Source organism: Amborella trichopoda, chromosome 6, assembly GCF_054954075.1.
Source record: "Amborella trichopoda isolate Santa Cruz 75 chromosome 6, AtrichopodaSantaCruz75HAP2 v2.0, whole genome shotgun sequence".
NCBI lineage: Eukaryota > Viridiplantae > Streptophyta > Magnoliopsida > Amborellales > Amborellaceae > Amborella > Amborella trichopoda.
In genome coordinates this window covers 39,601,187-39,626,401 of record NC_142341.1, presented here as the reverse complement: position 1 = coordinate 39,626,401, position 25,215 = coordinate 39,601,187, and the positions used below count along the sequence as shown (strand labels likewise).

At 37.6% G+C, this 25,215-nt stretch overlaps 1 protein-coding gene across 7 annotated transcripts in view; it reads right to left on the bottom strand.

Moving 5' to 3' along the window:
• Positions 1 to 1,304: 1,304 nt before the first annotated feature.
• LOC18430003 (calcium-dependent lipid-binding family protein) overlaps positions 1,305 to 25,215 on the bottom strand; it is a 169,149-nt gene continuing 145,238 nt past the window's right edge. For 6 of the 7 annotated variants that reach the window (XM_088870658.1, XM_088870660.1, XM_088870661.1 and 3 more), the window contains 18 exons: positions 14,323 to 14,447; positions 13,615 to 14,133; positions 12,669 to 13,511; positions 12,502 to 12,575; positions 9,567 to 10,020; positions 9,364 to 9,450; positions 8,962 to 9,117; positions 8,591 to 8,775; positions 7,956 to 8,489; positions 5,736 to 5,913; positions 5,461 to 5,603; positions 5,239 to 5,365; positions 4,763 to 4,984; positions 4,299 to 4,658; positions 2,520 to 2,675; positions 2,121 to 2,408; positions 1,735 to 2,037; positions 1,305 to 1,582 (listed from right to left, as the gene is read on the bottom strand). In XM_088870658.1, coding sequence (XP_088726784.1) covers positions 1,852 to 2,037; positions 2,121 to 2,408; positions 2,520 to 2,675; positions 4,299 to 4,658; positions 4,763 to 4,984; positions 5,239 to 5,365; positions 5,461 to 5,603; positions 5,736 to 5,913; positions 7,956 to 8,489; positions 8,591 to 8,775; positions 8,962 to 9,117; positions 9,364 to 9,450; positions 9,567 to 10,020; positions 12,502 to 12,575; positions 12,669 to 13,511; positions 13,615 to 14,133; positions 14,323 to 14,447 — 4,637 coding nt within the window. In that variant the 3' untranslated portion in view covers positions 1,305 to 1,582; positions 1,735 to 1,851. Of the gene's footprint in view, positions 1,583 to 1,734; positions 2,038 to 2,120; positions 2,409 to 2,519; positions 2,676 to 4,298; positions 4,659 to 4,762; positions 4,985 to 5,238; positions 5,366 to 5,460; positions 5,604 to 5,735; positions 5,914 to 7,955; positions 8,490 to 8,590; positions 8,776 to 8,961; positions 9,118 to 9,363; positions 9,451 to 9,566; positions 10,021 to 12,501; positions 12,576 to 12,668; positions 13,512 to 13,614; positions 14,134 to 14,322; positions 14,448 to 25,215 lie in introns of those variants that run through there. The other variant, XM_088870665.1, reaches the window with a different exon arrangement.

Genomic DNA, 25,215 nt, shown 5'->3' with positions numbered 1-25,215 from the left:
CTAACAAGAAGGGAGTTTCTAATTAATCTCCTAGCTCATATAACAACACCGTGAGGGAGATTCTTCGTATTTCAAATGGAAGCCTAGTGTTCGAAGTGAAGGCTTTGACAAAGAATTTCAATTACATTCTTTTCACCAAGAAAGTTTCACCTGCGGGCAAGTAAATTGCACAACGTACTAGGTCACTTTTGCCTATGCCGAAAAGCATGCGTTTCTGAATAAAAGGCTCATGAAGAAGTTCCTTTAGGCCAGGCTAGATTGAGGAACAAATTCCATCTAGCGAATTGTGAGATTATGCAAATCAAAAGAATAATGAATCCAAAGGCCCATAAGATACGAACATGGCTCTACTTTGCACATGGTTGTAAACCATTGCAATCTAACCGTTAATCATCTGGTTAGATTTTAGCCGGCCAAGTGTCGGTTCGGATTTTGGGTGGTTTTGGTGATCAACCGGTATTTTAAAAAAAAATTCAAAAACATATATATAAATTTTCAAAGAATTTAGTTTATAATGCATTTTTTAATATTCTTTATATTATGGTAAAGATTAAAAATTGTTTTGATCATTAATACTCACTTTTATATTTAACCATCTTTTCTTTTAAAAATTTAAAAATACCAACCAAGGTTCATTTTTTATCTTGAGACTTGCTCGTTTCGACCATGAGATTCCTACTAAGGAAGCGTCGATGATACGTTAAAGAAAGATAAATGGCTTCACTATGATCCCATCCATTCAATTTTCCCCAATCTCTATCAGATCGCCATATACCGTGGGTCCACTATCTCGGAGCTACATTTCCTAAGTTGTGTCCTCAACTCCAATGTGGACGACTGACCAACCGTAAAGAAATGAAGCACCACTCCTTCTAGGCTGATGCCCTGCCATGCCAATTACTTTTCCTTTAAAATACTGCTTTGCATGTTTTCTTCCCCACTCACCACACACCAATGCCAACACAGACCAAATTTATGAGATCCTAAAGCGTCCCTGATCAGCACTCTCTCTCTCTCTGTCAAAAACACAGACATTGTTTCTTACTGGAGATGCTTCTCTCTTCTTCCCATGACTAGCGGCGACCGTCCCTAAATGAAATACCACCTCAAAGTGAGGATCAACCAACCATTTTAAGTGTCTAGTTTGGGTTTGAGAGCAGCGGACATGGTTCCCCTTTGTGAGTATTCAGTGCAAGCAATAAATACAACTCAAGATGAACATAATGAGCTCAGCACTAAGAAGCCACAAAATCATTATCTCATGCATATGTTGTGGGGCAAAAAGCAACCATGTGCATGAAGAATAATCAAAATGGACCCGTTTGAATTGACAATAAATGAGTAGCCTAGCCTCGAAAGGTTCAATAAATATTTACACTTTACATGTAGAGCTGACAGTAAAGAACAATTTCTAATTTACAAAACATGCTAGTTTTAACGGTGAGCGATGAATCAATCAATTTGCATACCTGCGTATGAACCCTTTGAAGGAGATCTTGTCGTTGAGCAGGCCTTCAACATTTTCTGAATATGTTCCAACAATTGTGTGAAGTACTAAGCAAATGTGGGTCCATCAGAAGATCTAGCATTAAAAACAAAGCCTTAAAGTACTTAATTTTCAGAAAGTCAAGATTGCAAGGTGAAAACTACAGTCATGCATCTGATGTCAATGGTATTAATGGAGAATCTGTTCGTTAGTTTCATAGAACAAAATACAAGAAAAAGCAAACACACCTGAAATAACACAAGATTATGTTGGTAACTTGGCATTACTTGTCACGATCAAATTTCCAGTAGGAAATGCAATGAAAAGCCTGTAGAGATTTCACTTCATAGTGAAGCTTTGAGACATTAACCCTCCTGTTCACGAGGACCCTGTTTGTCCACAGCCATCCCCAATGTACCAAAACTGAGAGGAACTGCTGCTGGTGCTTCCTGGCCATTCCAAATTCCGAACACTTCTTTCAAGCCTGCTTCTGATCCTGAACTACCTGAACCTGGTGTATATGGTTTCCTGACCTTTCTCTTCTGCACTTCCTGAATGGGTCAGAAAATGAATATAAATATTAGGAACATTCATGGATCATGGATGAAAAAACCATGCTTTTTAAGTGACAGACCTCGGAATGATTTGGCCCATAAGTGTTCATTGCTTGCTCAATGGCCATGTATATTTCGGCTGCTTGCTTGGACTCATTGTTGCACTTTATGACACGGATATTTTCCTTTGAGTCCATCAATTTATTGCGCAAGTACAGAACGAGGTGGGACGGTGATGAGTTTTGATCATCTTTCTTTCCTGTTGTGAGCACCATTGTTACAAGGTCATCCCATGACACATCCCACAGCACCAAACATGGATCCCTTACAGGATTGAATTTCTTTTGAGCCAAGATGTTTGTAGGTTGCTGCCCAGAAAAAAAAAAAAACAGAGTATTTTAGAGAAGGAAAGGTGATGCACCTTTATTTTTGATAAGTGAAAAACTACAAAAACATTCAAAGCTACAAAGTCGACATACTTGTAAGAGTATAACTCTCCGATGAGTAATTACAAGAATTTTTCCTTTTGGAAGGATAAAATGGTCTTCATATGCATCTGATAAAGCAAACTTTCCACGGACCTTAAACAGGTCCACTTGACCAAACATTCCCGACTCAGCAAGCTGCAGCAGAACCTGATATGTAAATTGCATGAAAGTCAGTTCAAACCTGTTATGCAGCAGGCATGGTTAAGCTCGGTAACTTGCTCAGAAACAAACTAAGGCGACAATTGCTCCCCCACATCTTGAAACAAATACATCAGCAATATAAATACATTTGACTGTAAGGAAGTTTGCCATGTTCCTGTTAAAACAGAGAAGGGATGGAGAAGAAAGAAAAGAAGTGGCAGGTATTCGCTATGCCCTTTATTAGAATAGAATGGAAATGAGTTTCGGGTTATTCTCCACCTAAATATCAACACTAGGACATTCTTAGTTATTTCCATGATTATCTGCTAATCAATTACAATACCTGATACCAACAAGTTTAAAAAAAAAGTAAAAACAAAACTCCAGTCATCCAAGTGTTGATTGTACTTCATCCAAGTGTTGATTGTACTTACTTCCATACAGTTCAATTGCCCGTTCAAAACTAACTTGAAAAGAGATGTATTAGCCACTAATGTACTCTATCACTTGCATTGCCCATTCCAGCCATTAAAAAAATATACTGAAAATGGAGATTAGCACCAATCTCAATAAGCAATTAGACTGTTACGAACAGATCTCAATATGCAATAAGACTGGTACGAATTCGATGATATTCTCGACTCAAAACATAGACATCAGGCAGATGACTCAGCACAAGAGGTAGCATAGAAAGCTTAACAATCTCAATGAAATAGATAACAAAACAGAAGTGCAAGGAAATCCCTGTATAGCACTGGAACTTACAAAACAACAGATCTCTCACCCCAAATCCAATAACTTGCAATAAGTCAAGTTTACAATGAATAAAACAAATTTTTAAAGGATACAAAGGAACATACTGGAAAAAGATTACTATTCTTAGTTGTAAAACCTGAAAAACACAGAGAACTAGGCTGAACTAGTCAAACCTGGTCTGAAGTGGTCAAAACCCTTTGAACCAGCTGTGTGATCTTGTCTGGATAATATTTTCATTACCTTGCATATTGATTTTTTACAATATATATACTGATTGGTTTAGAGCAAGGGGTACACCTATTTACTATCGGACCAACTACCTCTTTGTTACAATGGTCAATCTTCATAACATTTCAACCAAGCGGATTGAGGTGGCCTGCCTTCGTAGGAAAATAGGTTTCTGGAAGAATGTCTTCAACTCAGATACCATATATTTTAACTAAGGTGCAAGTTACGCATACAACAAATTATGTGCTGTTGATATTTGCTCTCCAGATCAAGGGGCCCTAGTATCTCTCTATCTATAGCACCTTATATTTCAGTTACTCCCTTGATATTCTAAATGTCCAGGGTGGTAATCATGCATAACGTGGGATACATATATTACTGCAAGGAATAGCATTGGGGATGTCCTGTACCAATACTGCCAGGTGGAAAGTCCACAAACTACAGATTTATTCCCTACTCATTGGTTTCTTGGACAAATATTGATAAGAAATAAAGAAACAACTGTTGCACAGTTGCAATAATTAGAAAAAGCCAAGACAGGATACATAGGATATACACATATAAACAATAATTTCAAATGCTAGAACTAGATTGGAAGGAATATGTGCAATAAAAAGGAAGCCTCATGACAATTGAAATTGGTACCTGTCCCTGTGCTTTGTACTCATCATATGGATGAAGCACATTGTCAGCCCCAATTACACGCGGCAGACGTCGACGAAGTAGCTGCTCATCTGATGTAATAGCAGATGCTATCTTCATTCTTACAGCATTTGCACCTTCAGTTGTTTTCGATAACAGATCAAGTACACCACTCACAGGCTGTGCTGCTGCTCCTATTATCCCTTTCCCAACACCCTGGACAAATCCCTCAACACCAGAAGATTTTGCACCTTCAAGTGGCTTTGTCAAAATCCCAGTGACTCCTCTGAAAAGACCCTTTGCCAGAGCTCCACCACCTTCTCTGATAAAATCACCAATGTCCTCCACAGATCCTTTCCCTTCCTGGAATATGAAATCCCAGAACCACTGGACATGTGAGCATTGTTGCAAGAGCTAGAAAAAATTATGGGTTGCTAATTGCTCAAAAGAAATGGAAGGCTAATTACCTGTCTTTGACGACTCTGAATGAATTTCTTATCCATTGAAAGAGCTGCAACACCTTTGCTCATGTGTCCAAGTGCACTGCTGGCATTTCCAAGTATGTCTACACCAGAGAGAAGTTGAAGAGGCTGACTGAGAAGATCCTTCTGAATATTTGACATAGCTGTGCTCTCAAGTGCACTTTGACGCATACATATATCTTCATGAAAACGAGGATTGATTCGAATCTGAATGAAAAGGATAAAATATACATGCTCTTCAGCATCCTTAGGACTATTGAGATCTATCTTCAAGTTAAAGATTAAACTAGAGCAAACGTGAGAATAAGTATCATTCGACCATGAAAGCTCATCGGCATAAATCACTCCTTGAAATATTTTTCATCATGTAAATAAGAATTTTCTCAGTGTAAATGGCTGCCTCAGTATACTCAATACGGTAAAAGCAGTATGAACCTCCGTAAAAGTATGAAGTAATTTACCGGCATGTTCTCTGTGTTTCCCAGCGCAGTCATCAAGGATGACCAAAATCCAAGGACACCCCTTGGTCGTTGACTCGGAGACATAGCCATTGATACTTTGAACCGAATTTCCGACATGTTGAACACCCTTGAATTATGGAATATATATTAGTTAGAAACATCAAACAAGCAACAAACTTGAAACCAGACAGTATGGCATCCTACAAAGAGGCATTTGCATACCCAATGTGTATGATTGGATCAACTGGTACAGCAGTTGTTTGATTTGACGATATCCTGCTAAGGTTCACATGTTGGACCATCTCATGAAGACGCCAAATTATTGGTTCATGAATATTCGCCAAGAATGCTACATTTGGTGGACCCTGGATCCGAAAGAAATCCAGCTTATACCACAACTTTTGATATATGAGCAATTATAAAATAAAAATGGAAAAAATACACAAAGACCATATTTGGAACCCTGGATAAAATACAAATGAAAATATGTGATATACCTGGAAACCAATATATGGGTATGCGTAAAAATCAGCAGAGTTGTCAGATTGCATGGTCATTGATAGCTTTAATATGTGCTCAAGTTGGTCTCCAGTTCTCTGAGGTCTAAACAGTACAGGCATTGGGCTTAACAGCAGCTGGTTATCAACTTGGATTCCAGCCATTCTTAACTTGAATCTGCAGGAAAATATTGAAATCAAGCCTAATCTCAAATATGTTAGGTGATTTCTTGCACCGGTTAACAATACAGGTAGTTCACAATCAATGTTCAAGAAGCCGTAGGCGGGCCACCTAGGTGGTGAGGGCTCTGGGCCGCTTAGGTGAGCGCCAGACCCAAAGGCGGACTGTGTTGTCTTTCTTTTTTTAAAGTAGGATCCCCAAACCTCCTACCATTTTATTGTATATATTATATAATAATAATTACAAATTAATACTACTTTTTTAGTTTATCAATAAATTAATTACTATCACATGCAAAAAGAATTTTCAATAAATTAATAATTACAAATTAATACTATCTCTTGAATTACCAATAAATTAATAATTACTGTTACATGCAAAAAGAAATTTTGATAAATTAATAATTTACGAATTAATACTATCTTTTGGTTTACCAATAAATTAATAATTATGAACTAATACTATTTTTTGGTTTTCTAATAAATTAATAATTACTGTTATTTGCAAAAAGCACTTTCAATAAACTCATCATTACAGATTATACTACGTTTTGGTTACCAATAAATTAATAATTACTATTACATGCAAATTTTTTTTTTGATAAATTAATAATTTCGAATTAATACTACCTTTTGGTTTACCACTAAATGAATAATTACCAAAAAGCATTTTCAAGAAATTAATAATCACTGTTGCATGCAAAAAACATTTTCGATAAACTAATCATTAAGAATTATACTATCTTATGGATTGCCAATAAGTTAATAATTAAGGTTACATGCAAAAAGTATTTTCGTTACATTAATAATTACAAATTAATACTATCTTTTGGTTTACCACTAAATTAATAATTGGCGTTACATGCAAAAAACATTTTCGATAAACTAATAATTACAAATTAATACTATCTTTTGGTTTATCAATAAATTAATAATTACTGTCACATGCAAAAAGCATTTTCGACAAACTAATCATTACGAATTATATTATCCTTTCATTTACCAAAAATTAATAATTACTGTTACATGCAAAAAGCATTTTTGATTAATTAATTATTACGAATTAATACTATCTTTGGGTTTACCATTAAATTAATAATTACTATTACATGTAAAAAGCATTTTGATAAACTAATAATTACGAATTAATATTATTTTTTGGTTTACCAATAAATTAATAATTATTGTTACATGCAAAAAGCATTTTCAAGAAATTAATAATTATGAATTAATACTATCTTTTGGTTTACCAACAAATTAATAAAAAAATTTTCAAAAAATTAATAATTACGAATTAATACTATTTTTTGGTTTGCCAATAAATTCATAATTACTGTTACACGCAAAAAGTATTTTCGATAAATTAATTATTATGAATTAATATTATCTTTGGTTTTACCACTAAATTAATAATTACTGTTACAATGTAAAAAGCATTTTCGAGAAACTAATAATAACGAATTAATATTATTTTCTGGTTTTATCAATAAATTAATAATTACTGTCTCATGCGAAAATCATTTTCGATAAATTAATAATTATGAATTAAACTAATAATTATTGTTACATGAAAAAAGTGTTTTAGATAAATTCATAATTATGAATTAATACTATTTTTTTGTTTACCAATAAATTAATACTTACTATCACATGCAAAAGCATTTTCAATAAATTAATAATCAATAATTACCAATAAATTAATACATTGGAATTAATAATTAAAAATGAATAAATTAATAGTTACGAATTAATTATCATATTTTAGAGGTGGCGCTTGCCTTTAATACCACCTGGGCGGGTGCCTAGAGGATTCTGCCTAATACTGCCCCCTTTACCCATGCCTAGTCGTTTTTTGAAAAAGTCGCATAGGAGGCCGGGCGGACGAATTTTCGAACATTGTTCACAATAATAAATGTAGCTCTCAACAATAAATGGCCTAGGTCTCCACAAATCAAAACATGCTGAAATACGAGAGAGATTCATGCTCAAAGTTAGTTAGGAGTCATTGCAACATTCTTCAGCAACACACACATCTCATACCTACTAGTTTTGGAACCCATGCCTGTCGAATATGACGACTGCAGATTCTGGACTGACATATAGAGAATCTCCTCAGGTGTATGATCAATAAGAGACAGTCCTAGCTCTGCAAGCTCGACAATAACATGGAATTCACAATCAGACTCTGAAGATGTCTGCTTAGAAACACTTTCAGATGGAGCAGACAGATGTCCCGGGATATTTCTGGGTACAATTGCCAAATTATCATTGCTTGGCATCCAGTCACCAATTTTAACAACTTGAGTCAGCCCTTCCTTCAGAACTGTAAGACGCAAAGCTTTCAAAGGTCCTCCAGAGATATGCATGGGCTGGTGGTCATTGTTTTCATCAATATTATACTTATCCGATTTTAATGGATCGGAACCATCTACCAGAACTTCCAAGAGTCGCGGTCTCCCAAGGTCTTCCCAGAAAAATGAAGTAGCGGCATTATTGGAAAGGAAACGCCAGGATTCATCAGTTCCATCTACTTGTCGAAAGCGTATTGGCAAATATAAAGATCTATTTTCAATCCTGTTATTTCGTAGGAAGGGTTATTACTACATAGCAATGTAGGTAAAAAAGAATTTAGCAAAAAAGTAACATAACGATTCATTATCATAACCATTTCATACCTGTAAGGGCTTGAGAATGAAGCTGGATGAAAAATAACTTGATATCGTGATTTTTTCATCCCATTCCGTACTTCCACTTTTATAAAAATATGGCTATTTCCCATCTCGTTCTTCAATAAAACAGACATCATACCTTCAATCTCCACACTGAATGGTGTGCTCCATTTGTATCCATCCATACATAGCTGAAAATTAGAAAGTACTCATCAATTGCAACCAGCTTATAGGAAAATTCAATTTCTGAAGGAACACCATACTAGTCGTAAAGCCACACAATACTCGACCAAGTATGAGTTTGGTAAAGCCACACAATACTGGACCAAGTATGAGTTTGGTAAAGCCACACAATACTGGACCAAGTATGAGTTCACCTGCAACAGTTCATTCCTAGAAGTAGATTGCCATTGAAATGCTTTTGGAGGATCATTGGGATGAATCCATTCCACCAGTTGGAAATCACATTGCTGCAATGCTAACCTGCACCCAAGCCGGTTGATAAATACTGTCTGAGGCTGGAAATGAATGACCTGCACGAAACAACTTCTCAGCAGGTATAGACATCTGATTTTTTTAACTCATTAGTGCAAAATAACAAAATAGTACACTCGTACCCCGACAAATAATGCACCAATGCACTACGGAGAAAAGAATTGACTAATTTACATGAGTTGTCACTGTACAAGCTTTCTTTTTTTTGGGTAACTGTACAAGCTTTCCAATAAATGTAACTACAAAAGGTATATTTAACAGCAACAGGTACACAAATAATGAACCTTGGTTCTGTCTGATGCCATGCTTAAGACAGCAGAAAGCTTGTAATATGCGCCAGATGAAGAGTAGGCCTTAACATCTATACGTTCCTGCAGAAAAAATGTCCAGTTCCTCATTTGATTATCAATAGGTATATAAAAAGAATTTAAAATCCAATAACAAGAGATTAATTAGTTTTGAGATCATGGAGTAATAGTTGACTAACCTTGTTTTCAAGCTCAAGAAGAGAAATGCCGGGACCATAATAATTACATTGATGACAAGAAACAGCAACACCCAATTTTGGCGAAAGAAATGATTCGTTTCGAGCTGGGAAAGGCAAAATCGCACTGTGGTTGATATAATCCAATGGAGATAACATTACTTGAGTTGAACTTGATTCCTCAATAACTTCAAGTGTTCGAACATTTCTTCTTGAGCTAGACTTCTTTGCTCCGACAGAATTGGGAGGTTGTTTCATGGCTGATTTCGCAGATTTCACAGCTTTGGACAGCAGAAGAAAATCAGTGTCATCTGCATCCAGATATTCAAGTTCCACAAGATGATATGACAATGGCAAATATGAATCGTTCCTAATCCAGTATGGAACAAAGAATCTCATTGTTTTAGGAGCAGCAGTGCTTCCTCCCAAATCACGTTCAATGCTCACACGCAATCTCCTGCACAAATAAAGAACATATCAGAAATTAGGACTCTGTTGATAGACTCCAAGCATTTTGAACTTTACTTAGGCAACAGAGAAACATTGACTGATCTTGTCCTCTTAAATTCCAATAAAAAATCAAGTTCCATTTTTCATGGTAATAGAAGTTCATTTATAGGCATAAGGGAATGTCAGAAAATAGTATGTGTCTCAATCAGGAATGCCACTCTGCAAATCTCGAGGCAAAATAATCGTACAACGAACTAGAATAATGACTTCAAAGAGATAAATAACTCAACAATGTAGTGGAACTTATCTAAGGAGAAAAACAAAAACAAGAAGAAAGAATATTCCTAGGAGAAATCAACTGCCTCTACAAGCGATATGACTTCAAAGTATACAAGTTCAGTGTGCAAAGCCTCATGGAAGAATTCGTACACTGAATACAGATAAAATTGCGACAACTGTTGCCAATTGCTTCATGGGGACCAAACTTGCCAGGAAGTGCCCATTACAGAACTGGATGCCGCTGGCTTGTCCGGCCCAGCATTAATGACACTGCCAGACGTACGTCGAATTGTTTACCAAAAATATTTATTGAGTAGGACGTAGCCCACCCCCCGACTGATCTTATGGTCCAATAAAAACCCTCAGGTCCACTGAGACTGTGGAACCCCTCTAGTTTTATAAAGTTGGACATTGGACACCCTACCATTTCTCTTTTGCATGGTCTTTACCAATATCACACTTGTCTTTTACATGAGGACGAACTAGTACAAAATTCAAAACAGTGGGAGTCTCTCTCTCAAAGCGCTCTCTCTTGCCGATCTCTCGCTCTTCAGATGGGGACTACATTTCAAACGCCAAAAAACATTGACTCCCGTAATCCCCTGTCTTATAATGCTCTGCACCTCCCCATGACATCCGATGACCTCCGTGCTCTCTCGTCCTGCCAACCGCCTCCTCCAAAGTTCATACCAAATCTGACTCTCTCTCATCCCTTTGACCTCTCGTCACTTTTATCTCTTCAAATCCATCGACAACAAAACAACAAATCCAAACCCAAACCCAAAAGAGAAAGTCCAGTCCAAACCAACCTTGGACTTTTAGAGAGAATGACGAGGACCAAATCAACCTCGGATTTTTATCCTCTCTCAATCCGCATGGCAAAGGTCAGGTTCTCATGAATTTTTGGTTCTATAATTTTCTATAATGGGTTCCTCTCTTATAGTTTGGAAGTCAAGTGCTTATCCTCGTTCATCTCTTTACTTAACCTTTTTTATGTTTCGTAATGTGCTGTAGGTTCCTAATTGTTTGAGTACCTAATTTGGGCATGGATTGTTTTGGGGACCTTTCCTTTTGAGATATTTGTATTCTTATTTGTTTGTGAGGTCAAATCAGGGGGCTGGGTTTTGCTGCTTCTAATAATAGCCACAAATTGGAGTGTTGGGTCTTCAGTTTAGGGGTTTGATGAGATTTGATTTGGGTTTTGAGAGGTTCAAGAAGAACCTAAGGGCTCTCTGAGAAACTGTCTACTGGCTGAGAAAGCAAAATTGCGAACATCAATATTGAAAGTGCCTTGTGCAAAAGGCAAACAAACAGAGCGGGAAGGAGCTTTATAAATTACAATATGTTTGAAGATTCGTAAGATCAGCCTCATGCTTTCCTGTTTTCTTATTTGTGCAAATTGGACTCCTGAATAGAACTCAATTATTTTCCTGAATAGCTTGATCTATGAAGCAACTAATCAAAACGATAACCTAAGAATGACAAAGAATACACAAGTTTCCAAAATACAATAAGTAAAAGCAACTGGAAAGAATAAACTATACAAGTTAAAGAAGTGAATCTAAGACTTAAAACACATACAGGAATCATAATAATGAAGATTGAAATGGACGCATCCTAAAGGGCTGGTCTTATACGTACACGAAACATGAAAACTGGATTTCTTGGAATATTCATTTCAGGCTAGGCACGAGAATAATTACTGGCTAAGTTTATAATCTAAAGAATAAACATTAATAAAGTACATGAACAATTAAGACATTGTACACACATTACTGAAGTCAGAGAGAAGCATAGAATAGAAGAACCCAAAGAGTAAGATGTAGTTATTATATTAAACTGCAGTTTGGTAGAACTACTGCACTTATGGTAAGTGTGTTACATTAACCTACAAGTAGACGTATTATGCACTTTACAATTTTTCTGCATTCTGGAGGCAAAATGGTTGTTTTTCCCCATCATCTTCAGAAACCAAAGCTATCACACTAGCTTTGCTCTTCTACAACACAGATTTATTTTGTACCATATTTAGGAATCATACAACGGTCTTTATTGATAAATAATACGGTAGGGACGTAACCAAGTCAGATTTAAGATAAGGATGAAACTTCAAGAGGATAATATCAATATTTTATTCTGGTTTGAACCTTTCCATCATAGAATCTCCTCAATATTCTAAGTCTACAAAAAGTGATTCAAAGTTACATACCGATTGCTGCGGTGAACCATCCAGAAAGAAGAGACATGGTCAAAAGATATAGGATCCCATATAAGTACAGCCTCCTGCCAATACCAAGAGTCAAAATGCATAGTGTAGTGAGCACCATATAAAGTATGATTCACAAACAATTATGTCCCAAATGAATGCTTGATTACCTTCTCGAGGACCCAACCACCTTGAGCAAACCAAGTTATGTATATTGCTTTTTGGACATCAACTGAATAAACAAATGAACTGTTTCCAGAAGAAACAAGCCCATGGTGCCGCTCAATTCTATTCCCTTCCTTTGTTTTCTCCCAGATGGCATATTCTGCATCACAAGGAAGTCTATTATCTATTTTTAAGGGTGCACTGACAGTTATTCTCCAATCATAAACTGGAGACTTGAGCTCAGTGTGAATGACCGACGCATCCGACCCAACACTAAACCAGAGAAGCTGGTTAGCATCATTATAAGCGATACTAGACAAAAGTAGATCCTTCTTCTCAAGCTGGTTTAGCTTGAAGTATGAAGTAGATGTTGAATTCCTAATGGACTGCCCGGAGTTCTTGCTAGAAGATGAACCCTCATCACCTAGGAGGTACTGATCACCTCCAGATGCATAGCTAGAGCCAATTGTAACTGTGCGGCCCCAGGAGTGTGGAGATTGAGAAGCTTCAACATAAGGACGAACTTGCAAGCAAAAATCTGTGACCCTTGTCATACTTTTCCAAGGTAATAGGAGTGAGGATCCTGGCCTTAAGAAGGGGAGAACCTCCCTTGAGCTGGCTAAGCCTTGGTCACTCAAACGTGTCCTGGTACGTACCCAACGCCTTCGGCGTACAAAGTCCAATGTTGATCTTTTGCCTGATTTTGAAGAAAGTGGAGGCCATTTGATAAGGCTCTGAAAATCTGATCCATATGCCCAGCCATCAGCATCAACAAACTGGCGCTTATCAATCACCCAGGGAGAAGTCCATTGCCAACCAGGGGGTAGTAATGATGGCTCAAAGAAGTCCTAAGCAAAGAAATAAAATGGTTTTAACATAACAAATCCGCACAAATGAATGAAATTAGCAAGAGATAAACATTGTCATCCTAAATTACTCACTAGATCTCACCTTAGAAGAGTATGAAAAATCCCTATTACTCCAATGCGCAGGATCATTAGTAAGGAAACCAGGCCACTTGTTGCCCCAGCCAGAAAGTGGCTGATAACGTTGGTTTTCAAATATTTCTTCAGTTACAGCACTATGCCCACTAATATTAGAGCTTGGACCTGAACTATGGTTCTCAACAATTGATGCAGGGCATATACAAAGTTCCAACTTACGATCTGTATCATTAAAAACTGCTGCAAGACTTCTCAGTACTGCATGTTTCCTGCCCTTCTTCATGACAATTTCTACAGCAAAATCCTCATTAAGGGTTTTAGGGATGGTTGACAAGGGCAACAATGAGCGAAAGATTGTCCATGGTCCCTCAGGGGAAAGCCCGATCCAGAAACCACAATCTCTCTCTGAGGAATTTAAGGCTACAAGATCCCTCTGGAAGTTCCCCAGAGTTTCTCTTTCATAGTAGGAAATGGAAATCAGCAGAGATCCACATTCCTGCATTTCTGCATCAGAACTCAACTGAACCTAAAAGTACATAATCATTGATCAGAAAAAGAATATAGAACATAAATACATCTGCACTAAATATATTCATGGAAATCAGTCCATGTATTTGTATGAATGTACATTATGATACATGCATGTTTGAAGCAAATGTCTGTAGCATTCCATTTTTGCAGGCATGTCATGTTTTACAAGGACATATGGGAGCACCTTTCTTCTCAGCGAGTATGAAACAAAATGTTCCCTCATAGAACCTTGGTGCATTATCCCTACTGCAGATAGCTTCTTTATGGTAGAGGTTCCTATTTGAATGGAGAATGCACCAATAACTTCTCCTGTCATTCAAAGGACACATTGTAGTTTTATAAAACCGGTACATTAAGCATAACTGAAACAAAAAATAAAAGGATTTAGATAAAAAAAAAATTTATTTTTTTTTTGGCTAAGTAACTGCCAAAACCAGTACATTAAGCATAACAAAAACAACAAATAAAGGATATAGATATAACTGTACAACTGCTATTCCCAAAAAATATTAAAATGTGAATTGCATATGAAATTGTAAACATCTGAAACGACTTTGGATGGGCTGCTAATTCGAGGCAACACTTTCCCAGTTGTCAATGTTCCCAAAAAGATTAATGCAAATAATAGTATTACAGATAACAGGAGAACATAGAATCTCCTATAAAACAAAGTGCGGTACAAACAAATTTTGATAATGAAGTCTTGAAACAAAAGTTAACACTTCAAAGAGGAGTAGCTTGGCCAACATCCACAGCCCCGTGGCGATAAAAAACTTGGTTAAGTTCCTATATGCAGTATAGATTTGGGCCTGTCTACAACAAATCTAACAAGGACCGTGGCTAAAACTTCACAAAAATACCAGCCTTACTGTCCCACATTAGTTTTCAATTCAATCTGGTCCAGAATATTCTGGATTATCCCTTATAAAAAATATTAGGATACAAGATCCATCCCCATTTACGTTCCTGCTTTCAGTTGGAAAAATAGAAAACAGGAACCACAATGAACAAGGAAACAATAAGAATAGCAGGGAGATCTGAATTATACATGTTTGACTAATTTGGCAGTGAAGGAATAAATATTGACACTTGACAACAGTAGTTGATCGAAACAATACATTTGGTGGTTCTCCAAAGCAGGTGCATTAATTTAGGAAGGACCAAGGATATTCTAAAATGAATGCCGACCATGGCATGTTTTCTATGGATGCTAGAGGATCATTGTTATCATCATCCGAGCCGTATCCCAACTATTTGGGATCGGCTACATGATCATATTCCTCCATTTTGCTCTATCAAAGGGTCATACCCTCAGTCAGACCATAAGTCACTATATCTCCTCATTACCTCAATCCATGTCCTTTTGGGCCTTGCCCTTCTAAAGCTTTCCAATGGATGCCAGAGAATAATATATATAAATGCAAATTCCTTAGATGGTGTGGTTTTCTAACACAACAGGTCAAGATGGTGTGTGCATCACGTGGGATTTAAAGCAGAACTTCAAGGAAATGATAGGAGGAAGGAAAATATCATGTTTTGACTACATGATAGGTCTAAGAAGAGTGATGACCTTAAAAATTCCCTTAACCCATCCCATGCCTGGGTAAAGGGGCATGGTTGTGTTAGGTAGGCAGCCAACGTAAATTTTTGCCAAAACCCATCCACGTGGAGAGTCTATTTTAAAAGTTGATTAAATGACGAAAAAAATGGGAACATAGTGGTTGAAGGGACTATTGGTACAAGTGACGGTGGAAGTCATAGATACATTCGTAGGATTAGGATGTCAGAAGTGAAAGAAGCTTTGAAATGATGAAGATAGAAAAGGCTTTAGGACCAAATGGTATCCCGATAGAGGTTTGGAAGCGCATGGGAAAAATTGGCATTGACTGGCTGACAAAGCTATTCAACAAGGTATTGAAAACAATAAAAATGCCAGACGAATGGAGAAAAAGTATCATGGTACCTATTTACAAGAACAAAGGCGACATACAAAATTGTGCAAACTATCGAGGGATCAAGCTTATGAACCATACTATGAAGCTCTGAGAAAGAGTCATTGAGCAACGACTAAAGCATGAAACGAGTGTATTTGAAAACGAATTTGGTTTTATGCCAGGAAGGTCAACAACTGAGGCTATTTTCCTACTTAGGCAACTGATTGAGAAGTTTAAGACGAAAGGTGAAGACCTCCACATGGTCTTTATTGATTTAGAGAAAGCTTATGATAGAGTACATCGAGATTTGATTTGGCGGGTGTTGAAAAAGAAAGGCGTCTCTAGACACTACATCGACTTGGCAAGAGATATGTACGATGGAGCGGTTATTAGTGCACGAATAACTAGTGGAGAGACGAGTAGGTTTTCATTGACAATAGGTCTACATCAAGGGTCAGCATTGAGCTCGTTCCTCTTTTGTCTTAGTTATGGACGACTTAACTAGGCACCTACAGAATGAGGTACCGTGGTGCATGTTGTTCGCAGATGACATAGTTTTGATTGATGAGATCCAAAACGATGTCAACACAAAGTTAGAACTTTGGAGGGATGCTCTAGAATCCAAAGGTTTTAAAATTAGTCGGAGGGATGCTCTATAATCCAAAGGTTTTAAAATTAGTCGGACTAAGACAAAGTATATGGAGTGAAAATTTAGTAATAATAGGAGTAAATACGACACTTTCGATATCTTGGATCGATAATCTTGGGTTGATAATCCAAGAAAATGGAGAGATCGAGAAAGATTTCACACAAACAATTAGAGCTTGGTTGGCGAAGTGTAGGTGTTCAACTGGAATTTTATGTGACCGTCGCATATCAATAAGGCGGAAGGGCAAGTTCTATAGGACAAAGGTGAGACCAGCTTTGCTCTATGGGGCGGAATGTTGGGCGGACAAAAAACAATATACCCAGAAAATGAGTGTAGCGGAGATCAGAATGTTGAGATGGATGAGTGGGAAGACAAGAAGGGATATAATTCCCAATAAATCTATTTGAGAGAATTTAAGCGTGGCACTAATAGGCAATAAAATGAGAGAGAGTAGACTTAAGTGGGCTGGCAATGTGTGGCGCCGACCAAGTACAACACTTATTAGGAGGTACGAATTAGTTCAAGTGGAAGGACTGAAAGAGGCAAGGGGCAGGCCCAAAAGGACGTGATTGGAAGTAGTCCGAAAAGATATGGGGATTTATGGCCTCATTGAGGATATGACATTAATTAGAGCAGAATGACGAAATAGGATTCATATAGCCGACCCCAATTAATTGGAACAAGGCTAAAATGATGATGATGATGATAGACTCGTAGAGTGGGTGTGGGAGCAACAGACAGAAGTAGCAGTGGAACATCATTATCATAGTGATTAGGGTCAGAAATGGCCACGAAACAAGGTCAGTAATAGATGGCATACAAAGTGAGAATATGTACCTGACAATAGTAATGTCACACCTTTTCAGGATAGAATAGATAATAAGGGCATTGTGGCTTTCTATGGAACTAATCTAACTGAGTTATTTAATTAAGAGTTTTAGTTTTTCTAGAGTGCAAGCCATGATTATTTGGACTTCTAATTATTTTAATTATGTTGGGAGTATTTATTTCTTTTCGGTACTAGAGAATTCAAGGGCAGTTTGGTCATTCAATTATTTTACTTTAATCAGGGGTATTTTAAGTCATTTCATTTTGAAACAATCATTTATATATGGAGGGAGAGGAGTCTAGCCCTTAAAAGTGTTTTATTTTGGAAAATTTTGCAAACAAAACCCTAGGGAGGGATTCTTAAAATCTTGATTGAAGGCTACAAAGAAGACTTGGTGGCACCTTCCTAGGTCCCTCCCTTCCAAGGTACTTTTCAATTTTTTTCTTTCTTCTGTCCCTTATTCTATTCTTTCCTTTCTTGTTTCCCTTCGCCTTTTCTTTCTGTTCTTTCCCCTTTTCTTTCCCTTCTTCCCTTTTTTCTTTTCTTTCTTTCCCTTATTTCGTCTTTCTTTCCCTAATTTGACATTTAGTAATCAAAACCTTAATTTTCTTATGCCACATTAACTCCTAAAACCCTAGAATTAGTAATGGATACCTTCCGGAATTAATTTAAAATTATTCTATACCCACTTCTTTTATCAGGGCTGTGGACTATTTTAAATTGGGAAAATTATAAAAACCCCCAAAAAACAGACTTTCTAGACAACATCCCCCCAACCAAGTTATTTTTAGCTACTTTTACCCCAAATCTATGTTTTATAGCAAATACCATTCCAAGTCAGAAAAACATAAAACGAAAACTACAATACCCTCCCATGACTTTTACCCCTTTCCACGCCTCTCTCTCCTCTATTCCCACTTAACCTATTTATTTTACTCCCCCATTCCACTTGAGAAGGACCCACAAAGCACTCACGCTCTCTCCCTCTCTCTCTCTTTGGACCTCTGGCCTGAACTCCCTCACTCTCTCTCTTTCTTCAGACCTCTGATCCGAGCTCCCTCCCACTCTCTTGCTCTCTCCTCGAAACCAGGGCCCAAGCTCTCTCCCTCTCCCTCTATGAAGGATTTACGGCCAGAGGTCCCACCCTCTCTCTCCTTGACGCTAGGGCCTGAGCTCTCTCTCTCTCTCTGCCCACAGCCTGAGCTCTTACTCTCTCTGTAAATCAGCTTGGGCTCTCGATTTCTCAGCCCCAGACCAAGCCACCAAAGATCGAGCTCTATTTATAGCTCGATCTCACAGCCCCATTTAAGTACGAGCTCAATTCTAATAGGTATGACGCCCACCAAAGTACAACTGATGCAACAAACGCGAGCGTATCTCCTTTATTTAGTTGACACAACTATATTTGCTAAGTCATCTAAAGGATCAATGCTTGTAATTGACCTGCAATTGTTTCGAGAATTCGATGAGGCAGGGAAGTATGCATGGGCTATGGCACTTGCCTTCTTGTATTGTTCCTTATTTAAGGTTGTGGGTTGGGATACGATGCATTTTAGTGGGCAAGCAACACTACTACAGGTAATTATCAGTATCTTTATAGTCAACAATTAGAGCGTTACAATTTCTTTGGCTTCTTACGATTCGCTTCTTATTATTTTTGGTGTAGTGCTAGGTCTATGAGCATTTTCTAGCTCTAGGAACCAAGCCTAGAGCTATCAACCTAGGAATGCCTAGAGCTTGCATGTGGAAGAAACAACCATGCCACAAAAACCCATTAAAAGCACGTGATGACATCTCATTTGACTTGGTTAGTGGTTTGCTTGTGTGCTTATATAATTGTAGATAATCTATCAAAAGAAAATACAAATAAGCGTTTATTGTGTTATGTTTTTTTTTGTAGGTGATCTGGCAACCATATGAGGAGCACAACCCATTAGATCTGCTCAGTAAAAAAATCGTGTCCTGCCGAACATACCTGATAAGTTTCAACATTGCAGAGTACGATATGCCCAATTGTGTGCTGCGGCAATTTGGAATGGTGCAAGGGATTCCAGCTGAGACTCCTAAGTGGGATAGAAGGAAGAAGGTCGGTATACACCCAAGTTGGATTTACGAGTTGAGCAAGCAAATAAGCGACTAGCGGCAACGAGAACCCAATGCTGTCAAGGCAGACATGGATAAATATGGGGGAATACCTATAGAAGAGTACATGGCCTGGTACAACATGTTTACCCACAAATATAGAAATACCCCCATGTACCCCCCTTGTGGTCGCAATCACATGTACAATCCTCCATCGGCCATGATGACGATAGGAGATTGATATACTATTTAATTTATGTATTTTGTTTTTGAATTAATATGTATTCAAACTAATGGTCTATTTTGTTTTTTTATTGTCTACTTGCAGTGATTAATTTGTATAGGGATGCTATAAGCTGCACTTAATGGTGAAGTATTAGCAGGGGAATCCGGACGTTATGTACTGGTGACCCATGATTTGCTATTGAAGAACACTCCTCATGTGGAGACAGGTGCCGCGGAGATGATAGAGAGGAGGAAAGCGAGAGCGAGGAGGGAGATGGTGAAGAGGAGGAAAGCGAGAGCGAGGAGGGAGATGGCTGAGAGGAGGAAAGCGAGAGTGAGAAGGAAGAAGAGGAGGAAAGCGACAGCGAGGAGGGCTATGGTGGAGAGGAGGAAAGAGAGAGCGAGGAGGGAGATGGTGGAGATGACGAAAGTGAGAGCAAGGACAATGACAGGAGAACAAAGAAAAGAGATAACCAGTTTGACGTGCCCATCCATGCGCTGGCCTTGCATGAGGAATCACGGCGGAATTTGATATCGCGAAGAGAGGGGGATGCCGAGAAGGGAAAGACTATGAAGGAACCCGATGTGAAGCAAAAGGGTATTCCTAGCTGGCTTAAAAAAGAGCTAAGGTGGAGAAATTGGCTAACATGTACTTCTGAGTTTGATATGTACTTTTGAAACATTTTTTGGGTTTGATATGTACTTTTGAAACAAATGTCAAGTAATTTTACTTTTAAAAGGGTATTCTACATAGTTTGAGATATATTTTTGAGGTTAATAGGAAAACTCAATGGCTCAAAGATTAACAGTAACATATTGACTTCTTATCGATATTTTTTGTTTGTTTGGAATATCTGAATAAACTTATTTCTTTATCACGTTTATGTGAAAAGCCATAATGCAAGATCTTAGGACAATATCAATGTATTTATCAAGCATGATATAATGTGATGCCCAACAGAAAATACAAGCATGATATAATGTGATGCCCAATAGAAAATACAAGCATGATATAATGTGATGCCAAGTCAAGGAGGCCCCAAAATAATTTCCATACGATGCTCAAAAAATTGAATGGGTAAAATGTAGAGTGAGTCTGGCACAATGGACAACGGGTCCGGCAAATTAAAAACGCGATTTGACAAAGTAAAAACACGGTCCAGCAAAATATACATGCAGTTGACAAATTATAGGTTCAATGCAGCAATTAAAAGAGGTGGTCCGACAATAGAGGTTCTGGATAAAAAGGGGTCCGACACTTTATAAAGGCGGTTCGACACTAAATGTTATTGGAAAATAAGGGGTTTGACAGTTTATAAAGGTGGTCAGGCAATGGGCTTTTGGAAAAAAATGGGGTCCGACACTTTATAAAGGCACTCCAACAAAAATTGTTCCTCGAAAATATGGGGTCTGATAGTTTATAGAGGGGGTCCGACAATGGGGCTCTGGAAAAATTGCGGTCCAGCACTTCATAAAGTCAGTCTGGCACTAAATGTTTTAGGAAAACTTAGGGATCTAGCAATTCTTAAAGGTGGTTCAGCGTGTATTATACCAATACAACATGTCCTTTTCTCGGTCCGGGAGGTCGACGTGATTTGCCTGAGGTCTGGCACACCGACCACAGGGTCCGGCATTATGTTCACGCGCTCTGGTATATCCATGTCTCGGTCCGACAATATTGGCTTATGGCTGTCTTCACACAGGTCCGACACTTTTCTCTCGAACCGTCACTCACTTTTTCGACTTAGGGGGAATTTGCAAGGAAAGTTAATTTTGGGGTAAATATTGCGACAAAAAACTTGGTTGGGGGGAGGTTGCCTAGAAGTCTGCTTTTGGGGGTTTTTGTAATTTTCACTTTTAAATTTGATCAAAATCAACATTTATTTAGCTGATTTGTTTAGGATAGATTTCAATCCATGATGGATTCGAAACCTCATCTCCTAGACATTAAAATAAAGGGAAATTTATCAAGATACCCATAAGAGATGAACTATTTAACAATTTGCCCTTTTGGAACTATTCCAATTCAAGACCATGTGTTGTTTTATGGGTACTTTGAAATTAAATCAAAAGATATGGTTTAAGTGTTGAATGGTTAATCTCTTACAAGTCATGAGGGTTTTTGGTTGCTGCTCTAGAGTTCCCAAGTTAGGAACTTCGTTCTAGTGGCTGTCTAGTCTTAGAAAGCTTTATAATATCAGGGTAGATTCACATTCTATAGCTAACCGAGGAAATGTGCACTAGGGCTGTGGTCGAGGCGGTGGTTGTGGCCAAGGCCGTGGGCGTGTTCAAGTTAGGGGTGCTTGGCAACAAACTATCCTACCAAGACTTGATCAACATTATGACACCCTTCAGTAGATCAAGGAGCTCATGGCGCAAATTGTGCAAGCTGTGGGAATCAGGGCAGCACATATTATTGAGCTTCACAGAAGCCTCATGAAGGTGCTAGTTTGCATGGTCATGAGATGAGTCAAACACTAGATGACAAACAAGATGGAGACAATGATGATGATTCTTATGAGGAATTAGGCAGTATTGTAAAGAAAGGCGCACCAATGATAAGATTGAATAGAGCGTCATTTGAAAAAGACTTACTTCTTATGGAAAAAGAAGAGGTATAGAACCCTCTAAATACAAAAGAAGTTAGGCCCCATTGGGAGGAATTAAGGAAGTATTCCTAAGAACATCTTTCTGACAACCTTCCTCCTATGAGAGATACACAACAATATATAGATCTCATTCCTGAAGCCAATTTCCGGCACGCAATACGATTACCATCAAGTATAGGTTTCCCATATCTAGGCTTGATAACATGCTGGATATGTTGAGCGGCATTCAGATTTTCTCCAAGCTTGGCCTCAAGAATGAATACCACTAGATTCGTATTTGACCTGGAGACGAATGGAAGACAGCCTTTTAAGACTTGTGGAGATGTTTGGGATTGCTCTTAGCATATTTATGTATACAATGAACCAAGTTTTACGACCATTCAGCGGAAAATTTGTGGAAGTATACTTTGATGACATTCTGACATATAGTAATAACTAAGATAACCATTAAGTACACTTGCGGGGAGTAATAGAGATCCTACGGAGAACAAGTTGTATGCCAACCTCAAGAAATGTGCCTTTTGCACCGGATGTTTGTTTTTTTTTCTAGAAAAGGGATCAAGGTTGATCCAACTAAGGTGGAAGCCATGAAGCTAGCCAACTTTTCATTCCAATGGTGCTATGCATAGTTTTCAAGGTTTCACTTCATTCTAAAGAAGATTTTATTGGGAATTTTAGCACCGTGAAAGACCTAATCACTGATTGCATGAAGAAAGGGGTATTAAAATGGACTCCAGAGGCAAAAGAAACCTTCCAACTCATAAAGGGCAATAAGAAAAGTTGATGTAGAGAACTCGAGAAACAGTAAAATCAGCAAGAAATCACAAGCCAAATGCATGCAATTTTGAGAGAACCCTAAGGTTTTCCCCCACCTAGGGCTCAAGCCTTAGGCTTATTTTCTTTATTTTTCAATAGAAATTTGCTTTCTCATAGAAACGTGACATGATTTCCCCTCCATCCATCCATGCCCCACTTAAATACTGTCTTATTTAATGATTTGGACAATATTTGTCTATATAATGAAACTTTTGACCAAAAGGTCCTAATTAAGTATAACTTAGACATTAAACTTCCTAACTTTAATTAAAATATCTAAAAAGTCCCTAATTTTCCAACAATGAAAAAAAGAAAAAAAAAGCACATGTAAAATAGCTTAAAAAAACAAAAAAAAAAATTTCAACTATTTCTTGCTCTTCATGTTCTTTTTGAAGGCCCTCCTAGGGATTTCATCATCCAAATATAAGCGAGAATTAGGAGGAATCAGTCGCTCCCAAAGAAGATGCTCGTAGTGCTCTGATCAATCATCATTCTCCCCGGGTTGAAGAGAAACCGCCCTCGAGTTTGCATCTTAATCTTCATACACCTCTGGACTTCGATACTCTGACAGATCAATGACATTGAAGACGTTTGGAGTCTCTGTATGTGAAGGCAAAGCGACCTTATAAGCATTGCTGCCCATCTTCTTCAAAATCTTGAACGGTCATGCCTTGCGATGATTCAGCTTGCTGTACTTTTCCACTAGATGCCATTCCTTCTTGCGATACACCATTACCCACTCCCCTGCATTAAAATCCTTGAAACTGCGATGCTTGTCCGCTGCTTCCTTGTATTTGACTTTATTATCTTCTAGACTAGCATGCACTTGTTCATGCACTTATTTCATCTATTCAACCAAATCGTCAATAGTAGGATGATCGTCCATATTGGCCTGGATAGGAACCAAGTCAAGCGAATGAGCAAGGTTTTTCCTATATACCACCACAAATGGATTCTTACCAGAAGATCTATTGTGAACACTATGTTATAGGCAAACTCGGCTCGAGGCAGTGCTAGGTCTCACTATTTCTTCTTTTCCCTTATAATACATCTTAGAAGATTGCCAAGATTACGGTTTAAAACTTTAGTTTGGCCACCTATCTGCAAATCCTAAGCACTACTAAATTGTAACTGAGTACCCAATTGATGCTTGAAAATTGAATGAAACATTTAAAATAGCAAGAAACAAAGCCAAACACAAACATAGTTCAAGGAAACGTCGATTTCTTCTCCACACCCAAGTAGGGTTGCAAAATCCTGAGCTTTTTTTTTTCCCCCAATTATGGAAAATCACGACTGCCTTCTCCTAGGCCCCCACACACCTGTTTATAATATTATTTAACATTTTAATTACAAAAGAGTTCAAACAATAATACATGACCCATATATCCTAACTTAAATTTAAAATTTGTACTGACAGTTTTGTCCCTGTGAATAGTACTTGTGAACAATACTTGTTAATAGTAATCATGAAGTAAATAAAAAAAAAAAAAACCCTCGAATCCCTAAAAATTTAAGAAAACCCTAGAAATAAACCCTAAAACTAAAACTGTACTATACATCCTTTAAAATTGAATAAGAAAATAAAAATAAAACTAATTGTGTCTTGCATCATTCTCCCCTGCTTAGAGGAAACTCGTCCTTGACTTTTGAAGAGTACTAAGATGGATTCAACATCAAAACCACCTTCTTTAGCCTGGTTCTTTGTTTCTTCAAATATTATTCATGATAAAAATAATTTCTCAAGAAACGGATCTTAATATGGATATTCAGGAATCAATGCAAATTTATCAAATACGGCTATCCTTAAACTCTGTTGAAAATCGTGTAGAAAACTTCACACCCAATTTTTTGGTCCTTAAGTTCTCGACATCTATTTCATTAATATCTGAAACTAGGGGTACAATTTGAGGTTTATGAGTAGACAATAATT